General features: G+C 39.3%; 1 protein-coding gene across 5 annotated transcripts in view; it reads left to right on the forward strand.

Annotated features, from left to right (window-relative positions):
* The window catches only part of AKAP6 (A-kinase anchoring protein 6), a 480,944-nt gene that overhangs the window by 114,722 nt on the left and 351,830 nt on the right, over window positions 1–14,392 (forward strand). For all 5 annotated transcript variants that reach the window (XM_038544457.1, XM_038544461.1, XM_038544460.1 and 2 more), the window contains one exon: window positions 2,423–2,780. In XM_038544457.1, coding sequence (XP_038400385.1) covers window positions 2,457–2,780 — 324 coding nt within the window. In that variant the 5' untranslated portion in view covers window positions 2,423–2,456. The remainder of the gene's footprint in view (window positions 1–2,422; window positions 2,781–14,392) is intronic.

Here is a 14,392-nt window from a genome sequence, read left to right on the forward strand (position 1 = left end):
TAAAAAATGTATGCAAGGATGGTTAAAAATGTGGGGTATGGATTCCTCCCTCTTGCAATCAAATTGAGAAAGCTGTTGAATTGAAGCCTGAAACTGTTCTCTAAGTCAGGTACCAAAGTGATAAACCTACTTTATAACATAATACTTTATTTTTGCAAAAGACTTTGCTTTCAAAAATTCATCCATAAACCTGCTAATCATTTCATTTAAAAATTAAATGTACACTGCAGCATTGGAAGGCTTCTAAAATAATATGTCATAATAATAATTTATTCTTAAGTCTTTTGCCAATTCAGTAAGTCTTTTAATTCTCTGTGCCCATTTCTGTATGGAAAGTTACATGTTCCTGGTAAAACTGGGAGCTTCCTTCCACCTCTATTTTTGTACATAAAATAATTTTGGTGTTGTTAGTGAATATTAAGAATCTAAAGAAATACAGGCTATTTTCTGACAATCACATTTAATTTCACATTTTGGTTAGCCACCTTTAATCTTTGGGGAAAGGAGCCAGAATGCGTAGAACCAGAAAAAGTCTAATAAAAGAAACCCATTACCTTTGGTAGAAGAACCTGCTCTTGAAACTAAAAATAATGTCTATGTAAAATGTTTAAAGAACAAGACCCTAAAAGTTGTTATTTTATATGAGACTGGGTCTAATATAAAAAGTAATTATGTAGCTTAGATCATTACATTAGTAAATGAGCTTATTCTTTTTTTTTTTTTTTTAAGATTTTATTTATTCATTCATGAGAGATGCAGAGAGAGAGGCAGAGACACAGGCAGAGGAAGAAGCAGGCTCCATGCAGGGAGCCTGATGTGGGACTTGATTCCAGGACTCCTGGATCACGACCTGAGTCAAAGGCAGATGCTCAGCTGCTGAGCCACCCAGGCATCCCAAATAAGCTTATTCTTAAGCTTATCAACTTTATCATGACTTACACTTATTTTCCTTTTTAAAAAGATTTCATTTATTTGAGGGAGAGACAGAGATAACAACAGAGAGCACAAGCATGGGGGAGAGGGAGAAGCAGGCTCCCTGCTTAGCAGGAAGTCCCATGTTGGACTCAATCCCAGGACACTGAGATCATGACCTGAGCAGAAGGCATATGCTTAACTAACTGAGTCACCCAGGCGCCCTTATACTTGTGTTATTTTAAACATATTTAATTAACATTTTATTTTATTTGTAATTTTTAAAAAAGATTTTATTTACTTATTTGAGAGAAAGAGAGTGAGAGAGAGAAAGAGCACAAGTGGGGGAGGGGCAGAAGGAAAAGGAGAAGCAGACACCCCACTGAGCAGGTTGCTGAGGGATCATGACCTGAACTGAAGGCAGCCCCTTCCTTAACCCACTGAGCTACCCTACCCAGGCACCCCTTAATTAACATTTTAATATTATGTGTTTAAGACCAAATTATTACTCTTGAGATTCCAGAGGCCCCTAAAAATTTCAACATAACCAAATATTAATGTAATTTAAGTTGATAGTTATTAATATTAATAATATTAATTAAATATACTGTATATTCTAATCCATGATTTATACTTTCTGGCAAAGTATGGGTTTGGAATTACTACTACATGATGTCTATTTATCTAACATATCATAGAAAGGAGCAACCTCTCTTGAATTCATGGTGTTCCGTTAATTAGAACATGTTCCCCCTCTGCTTAGCCCATAGATTGAATGTATTGGTTGTAATAGCCAAAATGATGCTTAGGTGCTTGTAGTAGAAAAGCCCTAAATGCTGGTGCCTAAAACCAGATAGTTTTTTTCTCAGTAAAAGAAGTTCAGGACAACAGTCTAGGACTGATACAGTAGCTCCTTGTTATCATGTGGGATTCATGTTCTGACCACCCTGCTCTACCATCTTCTACTGGCATACCCAAAAGCATCTCCTGGTCTGAGAAAACAACTGGAACTCTGGCTGTAAAGTCCACATTACAGGCTAGAAGAAGGGGGAAACACAGAGGGGCAGAAAGAAGGCCTCTCCTTACTTAATTAAATCAGCTCCCTTTACACAGCTCTCCCAAACATTCTGTACAATTCCACTTACATCTCATTGGTCAGAACTTAGTCACATGGCCATACCTAGCTGCCGTGGAGATAGGAAATGTAGTTTTAAATTCTTGGCAGAAATATGCACAGCTGAAAATCAGGATCTTATTAGTAAAGAGTGAGGAGAGAGTGGATGCTGGGGTAGGCAGTACCACGTGGTTCGTGTTCCTATTATATGCTGGGTCTTGGGGCTACTACATAGAAACTCACAACACCTCCTTCTGTTTTTGCCATGGGCTTTGGTTTCTTAATTTAGAAATCTGGCTTAATTTAGAAATCCTGTTTCTTCTGTGAAGTATCATTTCTTTATTTGGCAATCTTGTCTGACTCTTTCCTGCTTTCTTCTTTCCTCTTGCCTTTCAGCTGTTTTGGAAAGAAGTAAGGTTTAGACTTCTCAATGTTAACCATGAGCGTGACACTTTCCCCGCTGAGGTCACAGGACCTGGATCCCATGGCTACTGATGCTTCACCCATGGCCATCAACTTGACGCCCACTGTGGAGGAGGGTGAGGGAGAAGAGGCAATGAAGGATATGGATTCTGACCAGCAGTATGAAAAGCCACCCCCATTGCACACAGGGGCTGACTGGAAGATTGTCCTCCACTTACCTGAAATTGAGACCTGGCTCCGGATGACCTCAGAGAGGGTCCGGGACCTAACCTATTCAGTCCAGCAGGACTCAGACAGCAAGCATGTGGATGTGCACCTAGTTCAACTAAAGGTAAGGAAGGTCTCTGGACTTAGGTCCATTCTAGACAGAAGTCTGAGAAAGGTTATAGCACCTGGAGCCTGAGCTCTGTACCTTGTAATGAGGAAACAACCAGGAAGAAAAACAGAATAGCAGGTTTGATCCGCAGGGGCAGATTTCATTCTTTCCTGATTTTACTTCATGGATTGATTATCTGGAATCAAACTGATCTTAGGATATAATGTGGAGAAGTGAGGAAAGAGAAGGGCATTTTGGTATAGTGTCATAGAAATTAGTTATGAAATAAAAATATTATAAAGAGGTTTTGTAAAAAGACTCTCACAGGTAAAACATCATACTGAGCTGTGATTGTGAGTATAGTATATGATTATTACCTTCTGTTACAGTTGATGATGCCTTTGTAGCATAGAATAGATTCTGGCATGATGGGAATGGGCGATGTTCTTTTAAAATGAGTCCTTTCATCCAGGTACAATGCACCATGTGGAACAAGGGTGCTTTTATAACAACTCATTCAAAGTTCAGATGTAAAAAAAAAAAAAAAAAAAAAAAAAAATCTGTGGCTTCTAGAGCCCTTGAAAAGCTGACTTTATTATTAATGAAATGGAGGTTCTAGTAAAGAACGCTACTGCTAATAGAGATTTTGGCCTAGGGACACCAAGGTACAGTGAATCTTGTCCTGTCATAGCCACTTCTCTCTTCCAGGTCCCCAAGGCAAACACGCACTCAGGTTAATGACCAGCAAAGCAAGGCAGATTTACAATCAGGGCATTGGCCCCAAACTCTGATGTAAATTTCTAGTTAGATGTGATCCTAAGGAAAATTCTTTTACCTAAGCTCATTCATTCTAAACTATCTGAAACCAAAGACCAAACAGATTCTTGGATCTTAACACTTAAATGGTTTATAGTCTGCAGCCATTAGTTGAGAAGAGATGGACAGTTAAGGTAACAACAGGACATGTGCCCCAAAGCCTAGAGCACAGCCTACTCAGCCTTCTTGGGCTGATTTAGCAGATCCTGAGCCCAGCTGCCGCATTTGAGAGATTGTCCAAGACAGGGAAAGAAAGAGTTACGTGGGGAGAGAGAGAAAATTTTTAAAAACCAGAATGGCTGGGCTTCTCCCAGGTGGAACGGGCCTGAGTGGTCTTCTTTCCACGGGATCTTGAGAAGGAAAAAGTGCAAAAAGGTTATAGAGACATGACTAGGAACCAACTTCAATGCAAGCCAGCCTGTTTCCCCACTGTGGCAACAAAGAATAATGTGTCTCAGTCCTTGAAATAGGGTTCCTTTAATCAAAGGAGCAGCTCTCCCACTCCTAGAGGCAGGAGTGAAATGCAAGTCAGAGGCTCCACCCACCCCCCTCCTTTGTTCCCCTTATGTTGCACTTACATGTGGCTCCCATAAGTAAATGCAGGGTTTGCAGTTGTAAGGAAAGTTAACTGTTGCTCCCCCAAATCTTCAGATTTACACGGAGAAAATGGTAAAAGAGTAAAGAGAATGGCAGGGGTGGGGGGTAGAAATGGAAATATCTTGAGAAGACCCCACTAAAAATGCTGCAGAGGGCTTCTAAAAACATTACCGTGTCTGTTAACTTCATTTAATTACATCAGTAATACATGCAAATTTAAATTTCAGACAGGAATGTAAAGTTTTTATATGATCAACCAGGGTTATGGTTAGTGTTTGAGTAATCACCTCTAGGGTGATTTGCTTGTCTTTTTCTCCTTGGAACTGTCTGTCACCTTCTCATCTTAGTCCAAAGGCATCTCACACCTGCCTCCATCCTGCTCTGCTCCACAGTAAGGTCTGCTGTCTCCTCTGCTGAAAGAGGAGCCTCAGAAGGGTAGGAATTCAACAAAGTAATCACGCAGTAGTTAATCAGTGACTGTTAAGGGATGAATTGAAATTGTTTTATGTTCATTTGATTTTAGGGATTCTATCATTACTTTTTTTGCAACTTCTTTCATCAAGAAACTTAACCAAACATTTTCTATTATGTTCTCAGATATTTTGTAATAGAAGAGCCCTTCCACATTGAGCCCAAAGTCAACGAACTCTGGTCAGTGAACTGAAGCTTAATCTCCACAAGGATTTAGTTTTGGTCTCCTTATCTGCTTTGTTAAATTTCCCTCTTTTTAGCATAATATTTCTTTATTTCATCAAGCACCTTCAGGCATTTAAACAATTTTTAAATACATTTCAGTTTCTTAGATTTCCACGTTGATCCACAGAACAAAGGGGGAACTTGGGCATAATGTTTTATATGTGAAAACACAAGGAAACAACCTTATAGAAGCTGCTCTCAATTAAGGGGTGTGGCAAAACAGAGGAGCAGGCCCAGCCTGGGCAAAGCCAGCCATCTGCTATGGGGCATCTCACTTTGGCAACTACTACCTTGGTGAATAACTCAGTTTATTAATTTACCATGAAAAATAACCATCACAGGGATCCCTTTAAGGACCATCAAGACACAGATGATTTCTAAATTTATATATCTATCCTAATGTTCTCCCAGGAACCCCACCTATCTACCTGACATCTCTAATGTGTCTTTAAGTGAGCATCTCAAACCAGATATGTCCACTGAAAAGCTCTTAATCCCTCTGACCCCCATATCTTTTTAATTTCGGTGGAAGGCACCACACTTTGCCAACCCCAAGTATGACTCCCCATTCCACACATATGTCTATCCAGATGTCCTATGGCTCCATCTCCAAAATGTGACCTAAAGCCATTAACTTCTCCCTAACACTGCTGCTGTCACCCTAGACAGGCCACAAGACTGCTTGCCTGGGTTACTTTTAGAGCTTCCTCTACCACCCTGCAGTTTATTCTCCACACAGTAGCCAATGGAATCTTTTAAAAATGTAAATCATGTCATGTTACTCTCTTGCTTCCTATTGGCCATAATAAACCCAAATCTCTTCCTGTGGCTCTGCACCTGGTTTGGTTCTCTGGCCACATCTCTTGTTATTTTCTTCTTGTTCATAAAAGCTCCAGACACATTGGAAGTTCCAAAGGGATGTTAGGCTAGTTTGCCTCAGGGCTTTTCTTGTTCCCTCTGCCTAAAAATTTTCTTCCTCTGTCTTTGCCTGGCAGAGTCTGGATCCTCATCAAGCAGTCAGGCAGAGGGGTAGTTAAGTTCTAACATCTGGAGGTGCAAGCCTAGGAGAGAGTTGGGCAGGAGTTGGAATGGTGAGGCCTGTTCTGTTTGGTAAAGGGCAAGCACACAAAAAAGGAGTTACCCTCACTTAACTTGACTTTTGCCTCACACTCCCTTTCATATTGTTCGATTTATGTCTTGTCATCATGGTCTTCTCTATCATCGCGTGGACGTCTAACTTAAAAAATCGGTTCAAAAGTGCTTTTGGAGAATACTCACGAGAGGCTCAGCCTCTGGTTTTGTTTGCTTGTTTATTTTGTTTTTTAGATCCAACATGTAAATGAAATTTTACGGTATTTGTCTTTCTTTGTCTGACTTATTTCACTTAGCATAGTGTCTTCTAGGTCCATTCACGTTGTCACAAACTGCAAGATTTCATTCTTTTTTATGGCTGAGTCATATTCCATTGTGTATATATACCACATGTCCTTTATCCATTCATCTATGGATGGGTACTTGGATTGCTTCTGTATCTTGGCTATTGTAAATAATGCTGCATCAACATAGGGAGGTATATATATATACATATATATATATAATTAGATTATTATTATTTGTATTTAGTTGTATATGTTCTTTATTTATTTTGGATATTAACCCCTTATCAGATAAATCATTTATAAATAACTTCTCCTGTTCAATAGGTTGCTTTTTTGTTTTATTGATGGTTTCCTTTGCTGTGCTAAAGCTTTTTATTTTGGTATACTCCAAATACTTTAATTTTGCTTTTGTTTTCCATGTCTGAGGAGACATATCCATAAATATGTTGCTAAGACTGATGTGCAGAGATTACTGCCTATGTTTCTTTTTAGAAGTTTTATGGTTTCAGGTCCCCATTTAGGTCATTAATGCATTTTGAGTTTATTTTTTGTATGGTATAAGAAAGTGGTCCAGTTTTATCCTTTTGCATCCACTTTTCCCAACATCGTTTATTGAAGAGACTGTCTTTTCCCCACTGCATAATCTTGTCTTCTTAGTTGTAGACTAATTGACCATATAAGCCTGGGTATATTTCTGGACTCTCTAGTATGTTATATTGACCTATTTGTCTGTTTTTGTGCCAGAACCATACTGTTTTGATTCCCATAGCTTTGTGGTATGTCCTGAAGTCTGGCACTGTGATACCACCAACTATATTCTTCTTTCTCAAGATATATTTGGCTATTTGGGATCTTCTGTGGTTCCATCCAAATTTTAGGATTATTTGTTCTAGTTCTATAAAAAACACTATTTTGATAAGGATTGTATTGAATCTATAGATTCCTTTAGGTAATAGGCACATTTTAACATTAATTATACTAAATGGCACTTTCTCAAAGAAGCTATTCCTGACCCCTGTTCTTGAAACACCCATCCCCTTCCCCAGCAATTATCTAGTCCATTATTCAGCTTATTTATTTACTTATTTAGCAATGGTTCTTATCACTAGCTACAATTATTTATTTGTTTGCTTGTTTGTGTTAGCTCCATTGACCTCAAATGTCTAATTCTCTGCTCTATCCCTTTTGCCTAGGACAAGAACCAGGCACTTGACAGGGGCTAAGTAGTGGAGTCCAAGTCTGTATGGTCAATACCTTCTCTGCCCATAGATAGGCTTATACTGGAAGTCACATAAAGAAGGCTGCTTGATGGGGAGTGAATTAGGACAGAGGCAGTGGATGAATCAAGGCCCAAGTACATTTGGGCTGTTATTTTCTCATCAGGGAGATTCTGAACAGCTCAGAAATCTTGGAGATATTGCCAAAGAGAGTCTGCACAGGAGAGCCTAGGTGGCTTCTTTCTGTAAGTGGCTGTGCCTGGTCCTCCTCCTCCTCCTCCAGACTTTTCTGTCTGACTGCCTTCTTTGGTAATGATTTTGGCCAAAAAGCATATGCTCAGGTCTTTTAGACCCAAAGTTACTCCTTTTCTTTAAAGGTAATTTTGCTTATCTTCTGGTCATTAGGTTGATCTTAAAGTGTATTCATCAGAGACTATACTTACCAACCTTATTTCCAAGTTCTTAGGGGAAGTTTTATTGTAACCCCCAGGATGAATTACAAAGCACTATTATAAAGTTCCCAAGTTGGTGATAGGGAAGTGATTGTTCTAGAGAGTGAATAAAAACATTTAACGTTAAGATTAAAATACGGAAACGATATAATATACTATGTAGTTTTCCCATTTTTTATGCTAAAAATGTAATCCACATATTTTACTTCTTTGTTTCCAGATATTCTTTAGTAAGAACCATGGGAAGCCAGCTGAACTATTTTTAGAAACTCTCTCTCTCCTCTTTTGGATTCAGAGGCTGCACTATGTACGAAAACCAGACTGAGAACCTTACAAGATTTTGGCTTTAACTGAGACTCTCATCTGGATGAATGTATTTGGATGCTAACTAGGCAAATTCAGCACCTCTGCTTCCTGATTAACAGTCTTCTTAGATAGAATATTATTTGTATTCCTGGCAACATGACAGGGAAGAGGCAAGGCTTAGACTAGCTAGCATAAACTAAATTATATGGCTGCATGACAAATAGAAGTTTTGACGTGACTTAGCTGGAATCAGCTCCCCAAGTAACACTGTAGATAAATTGTACTCCGAGCCACCTTCAGATGACGTTTGTGTCTGTTTCTTCGATTTGGGCCTGATTCTCAAAGTTAGAACATTAAACAGAGACTCTGGTTACAAGATGTTCTGACTGGATTGTATCCAGACTGAGATGTGCCTGACATCTGGAGTGGATCCAGATACCCAGGGACTCACATGGGGTCTGGAAGTCTTGCTGGAAAAAAGGCTTGAGTCCTCTCTATAGCTGAGGTTGGCATAACAGATGGGCCTGATGGATGGAAAGTGTTGGAAGTCCTGGGATGACAGAGCTCTTGGGAGAGAATTCACCCTCATCATGGGGCAAGGAGTCTGTCTCAGTGCAGAAGGGACTATGAGGAGGGCAATGGTAGTTTGTGGTAAAGTGTGTTTCTGGTCCTGGAACCCATCCTGAGCAGCCAGCCAGGCAGCGTGGGGACCCAGTGAAGCAAGGAGCTTGTGGGTGTGACTTGGAGGACTTGTGTCTCTGCTGATGCTCTACCTAGAGTCCTTCCCTTCCACTTGTGCAGCAGGGGTAGAGGGGAGAGTGTTGTCTTTCTTCCCCTGCTGGAGTATAACTAGCTGAGCTCTTCTTGAGGTGGCAGAGGGATAGCAAAGTGGCAGCTGCGCAGTGTAGGCTCCTCTGGCTATGGCCGTGAGCAATAGCCAGGGTCGATTCTTGGGCCATCTAAAACACGCCCTAGGAGTCTCAAAATCTCTTGCTAAAGGGGACTCTGAAAGAAACTAAAATTCTGACATCGGCAGTTTGGAGCTTAGTGGATTCTGGTATTAATGTTAATATTATCAAGTGTTAAAGCCTAAAACATTCAATTTTACCATTTTTGGGCAATTTCTGATTTCTAACACATCTTAAGTTAAAGTTAAGTAAGCATCAATTTGAGATTGAAGACCAAATAGCTTTGTTTTGGGGGAAGCGTAGATATTTTTTTCTTTTGCCATTTAGACTGCCAATTTCCAAGAAGTAGGTCTCAATTCATTAGTGTGTTGTGGAATCAATTTAATGAATTACAGAGTTAAAACAGTGAAATAGAATTACTTGAAGTAAGGATAAATATGATTTTGTGAAACTTGGTTAGTTATATACATATTATATATATATATATATATATATATATATATATATATATATATTTTATATCTATATATTGAGTCATGGTGTAAACCTATGTCTTTTACTGAGTCAAAGCCAGGACAGTTTGATAGTTACTGCTTTAGACCTCTGTCAACTTTTCTTTTTTTTTTTTTTTTTTCTGTCAACTTTTCTCAATGTCTTTGATATATACTTTAATTTTGGAACATATCATGCAAGTAAATGTAACCTGGTGCTAATTTTTCCAACACCATTGTTTTTTGTACTTATTTGGGAACAGAACTCACATGAAATGCTCATTAAATTGGCAACACTAAAAGCATATTCCAAACCTCAGGAAACTGGAAAATAAAGCTGAGTTTTCTTTTCTTTTCTTTCTTTTCTTTTTTTTTTTTTTCAAAGATTTTATTTATTCATTCATGAGAGACACAAAGAGAGAAGCAGAGACACAGGCAGAGGCAGAAGCAGGCTCCATGCAGGGAGCCCGATGTGGGACTCGATCCCGGGACCCCAGGATCATGCCCTGGGCTGAAGGCAGGTGCTAAATCGCCGAGCCACCCAGGGATCCTCTGAAAGCTAAGTTTTCTATTAATAGATATAAAGATGTCAATTTGTTTTTATTTTCCCAACACCCAGATTTGTAGCTGGAATCTTTTTTGGTTGATGTGAATTCCTTGGAGCGTATTTTCTCAGGGAAACTAGATGCTCATGGTCAAGTGTTTTGAGAGTGTGGCTACAGTTTGGTGCTTATCTGTGAAAAAGATTTTCTACAATTAGTGCCTACATTATGAAATGATATTTGATATCATTGACCAATAAAGATGGACGAAATAAAAAGAATGCTTAATGTTTGAAAGGCTAGTTTTAGATATTCAGGACACCCAATTATGTGGAAAAATCTATCTCAGTCATTGACTAAAATACTCCCCTTTCCTACTCCCACATCTAATGCTAGAAACCTGGCTGTGTGCTAACTAAATACTTTTTGATTGTTGAATCGTTAATATATTTTCAAAACGATTTTGGGAGATGATCTAAAAGTTTCAGATCTAGCACATTTTTTATGCATGTGAATATTCATGGTTAAAACATGGGAAAATTAACTTTGGTAGCTTCTGGCACATATTACTATGGGAAGTTTTTGAGTATGTGTGAACGTTAGGCACTGATTTATTGCACTGATGTATTTAGAGCTCAGGATGAACATTAATTGTTAAGGTGTCCCAATAAGTCTACCAAATGGCCCAGCTGTGTGATTTTTTTTTTTAAGAGAGGGAGAGAGAGGTGCAGAGGGGCAGAGGGTAAGAGAGAGAATCTTAAGCAGTATTAAGATATAAAAGGACTCGAAAGTGAGAAAGTGTGGAGAAATGCATTTTTAAAAAAGATTTTATTTATTCATGAGAGACAAAGAGAGGCAGAGACATAGGCAGCGGGAGAAGCAGGCTCCTTGCAAGGGAGCCCGATGGGGGACACAATCTCAGGACCCTGGGATCATACCCTGAACCAAAGGTAGACGCTCAACCACTAAGCCACCCAGGCATCCCAGAAATGCATTATTTTGATGAGAGAAGTCTTGCTGGGATTTGTTACTTTAAAAAAATGGGTTTAATGTCAGCATGTACAGTCTTCCAGTTATGGAGTGAATAAGTCATGGAGATGAAAGGTACAGCATAGGGAGTATAGTCCATGTTATTGTAATAGAAATGTATGGTGACAGATGGTAGCTACACTCGTGGTGAGCATAGCACAACACATAAAGATGTTGAATCCCTGTGCCATATACTTGAAACTAATATAATATTGTGTGTCAACCATACTTCAATTATAAAAAAATAAAATAATGTCAGCATGAACTATCACTGAACCATAATAGTCATCAGTTTCCATGGTCTCAGGGCATTAGATGTTTGTAGGAGCAGTCACCAGAAGCAGGGTATGAGCTAACTCTCTTCCCTTGCCTAGAGAGTTTTCAGTTCGATAGCATTCCCTGAATGGCTGATATGTACCAGGAGTTTTTATTTATAGTATTTTATTTAACCCTGACCATAATTCCCTATCATAGATAGATGAAGAAGTTTAGTCTTAGAAAGGTCAGCAGCCGGGATGCCTGGGTAGCTCAGCAGTTGGGCACCTACCTTCAGCCCAGGTTGTGATCCTGGGATCTGGGATCGAGTCCCGCATCGGGCTCCCTGTGAGGAGCCCACTTCTCCCTCTGTCTATGTCTCTGCCTCTCTCTCTCTCTCTCTCTCTCTGTCTCTCATGAATAAATAAATAAATCTTAAAAAAATAAGATGCTTATTTCAAGGTATTTTTTTTAAAAAAGGTCAGCAGCTGATCAGCTTGGGAGTCAAACCATGCTTTTTGAGTCTTAAGTTGAATATTCTGTTTTAATGCAGTAGCCTCACACCCATTTAAGGGTGTGAGAAATTTTGGTGGCTATAAAGTATAAGACAGTTTCTGGTTTTCTTGTATTAGATGCTTAAGATTAATGGATTTGAGGGTGGTGCCTCATTGTTTTTCTTTTCTTTCTTTAATTAAGAAGAAGATCCAACTTATATGTATTTCAATTCATCACCAGTAGGAATGTGAGTGTTTTGAAGTGGGATGTACATGAAATCCTGGGGTCCTTCTGAGTAGGGGTTGTTCATAGCTACTCTGAACTAGGGAGAGAACTTTGTTTCTCTTCATTACTTGCTGCTACCTTGCCCGCTCTTCCTCCTTCAAAATTTTATATCTCAAGGAGGGAAACATGTGATCTAACTAAAGTGAAATGATACCAAGGTGTGAATTACTAGTATCCTAACATAGAAGTGAGTGGAACAAGAGATAGACATCTTTAATGATAAATGTTAAGAAATCAATCGATTTCCAGGAATGGCATGTATAGAGACAGTGGTTCTATCCTTGCACAGAAGAATCTCCTTGGAAGCTTTTTTAAAAAATCCATTTCCCAGACTATATTCTAGACAGCTATATTAGAATCTGGGTTTAGACCTAGGTATCAATCATTTTAAAGACTCCTCAGGTGATTCCAATGCACTCTAGGGCTGAAAACCCCCAGAAGATGATTTTTAAGCAGAGGACTTTTGTCTTTTTTTTTTTTTTTTTATGATAGTCAGAGAGAGAGAGAGGCAGAGACACAGGCAGAGGGAGAAGCAGGCTCCATGCACCGGGAGCCCGACGTGGGATTCGATCCCGGGTCTCCAGGATCGCGCCCTGGGCCAAAGGCAGGCGCCAAACCTCTGCGCCACCCAGGGATCCCTAAGCAGAGGACTTTTGGATACATTTCATTTGTCAATGCCTTCTCCTGTTCCTAAAAAAAAAAAAAAAAAAAAAAAGACAGCCAGAGATTTAAAGTCACTGATTTAGGAGCAAAAACTCCTACATGACATTTTGAATTTTTGCAGTTTCTCAAGTGACCTCATATACTCAGTAAAAAATAGTAAGAGGCAAGGGAATACATTCATGCCAGATACCAGCCTGTATGTTTTAAATGTATCAGTGTTATTCTCTTAAATTTTTTATAAACAAAAGAAAACCGAATTCGGGTAAAGTAAATGTTTCTCTCTCATTTAATTCATACAACTTTTTGAATTAGAAATTATTTTGCAGAGAAGTTCAGGCACAGGGCTGCCCACCTATAATTGTGCAGACTGTATATATATATATGTCACCTTTTGAAGTTATGCAGTGCACTACATGCACAACATCCTGTGGCTGTTTTGTATAGTCATGGGAGCTAGCTTGAGCAAAGGTTGCTTTGAATATGAAAGACAGAAGGCTTCTTTCCCTGGAGCCAAGGAATGATGAATGATATATATTGTTGAAGTTAGCGGAGACACATTTTGAAGGACCATAAATACTTTGAATGCCTCAGAGGAGTCTACAAACAAAGAAATAACATGGTAAAAACCTGTGTCTTTGGATGAGTTTGTGGTAAGTGCATGGTGATCTGGGAAGGGGAGAGATGTGAGACAGCTATGGGGACATTTGGTAAATGACAAATGGTGGCTGGCTTGGGTAGTGAGAGTTGGAAACAAGAAAAAGTCCATCAGACCAAGTGGCTGCTATAAGCCCAGAGAGGCCGCGGGGGTCAGAGGTGACTGGTATTCTGCGGCTAAATTTGCCCTCATCAGACTCAAATTGAACTGCTGTGTCTACTGTCACTTTGCGTTAGGGCTGAGGGCTGTATTTCTTTGTATAAATGTGAATAGAATATAAAGGAACAGAATAGAAATCTCTCCTGGGTTCATTTTAGCCGTGTGGATGTTATTAGTGGGCTTTTTGGAGTAGCTGCTTCCATTGTTCTGTGATAACTTAATGAGCCAATTTTCTTCATTATCTGAATGAGGCAGATTTGCCAAATACATCATTAAATGGAAAGGGAATGTATGAAATGAAAGTGAAAAGTGATCTCTTCTCCTGAGGAAGAGGGAATGGATATAACGATTACTGGAGAATTGGTTCACAAGGAGGGAAATTGACCTTAGGCAAATTATGTAGAAAGTCTTCAGTGCTTTCTTGTAGTTTTCCCTTTTCCAGAAACCCTAATTTCTACTAAAAGACCCTATAAAGTAATAAGCAACAGTGTTGACAGTGGCTACCACTCAAACTTTTGTTCCTGCAAAGGGAATATTATCACACTGGCCAAAGGTATCCATATCTGTAATTGTGGGAGTCAGGTGTTAGCGACAAGGTGGGGAGAGATTTCTTCAAATAATACCACATAGAAGACTACCTCCGTTACGCATGCTCTATGCCCCACTCCTGGAAAGAACTTAA

The sequence above is a fragment of the Canis lupus genome, chromosome 8 (assembly GCF_011100685.1).
Source record: "Canis lupus familiaris isolate Mischka breed German Shepherd chromosome 8, alternate assembly UU_Cfam_GSD_1.0, whole genome shotgun sequence".
NCBI classification, from domain to species: Eukaryota; Metazoa; Chordata; class Mammalia; order Carnivora; family Canidae; genus Canis; species Canis lupus.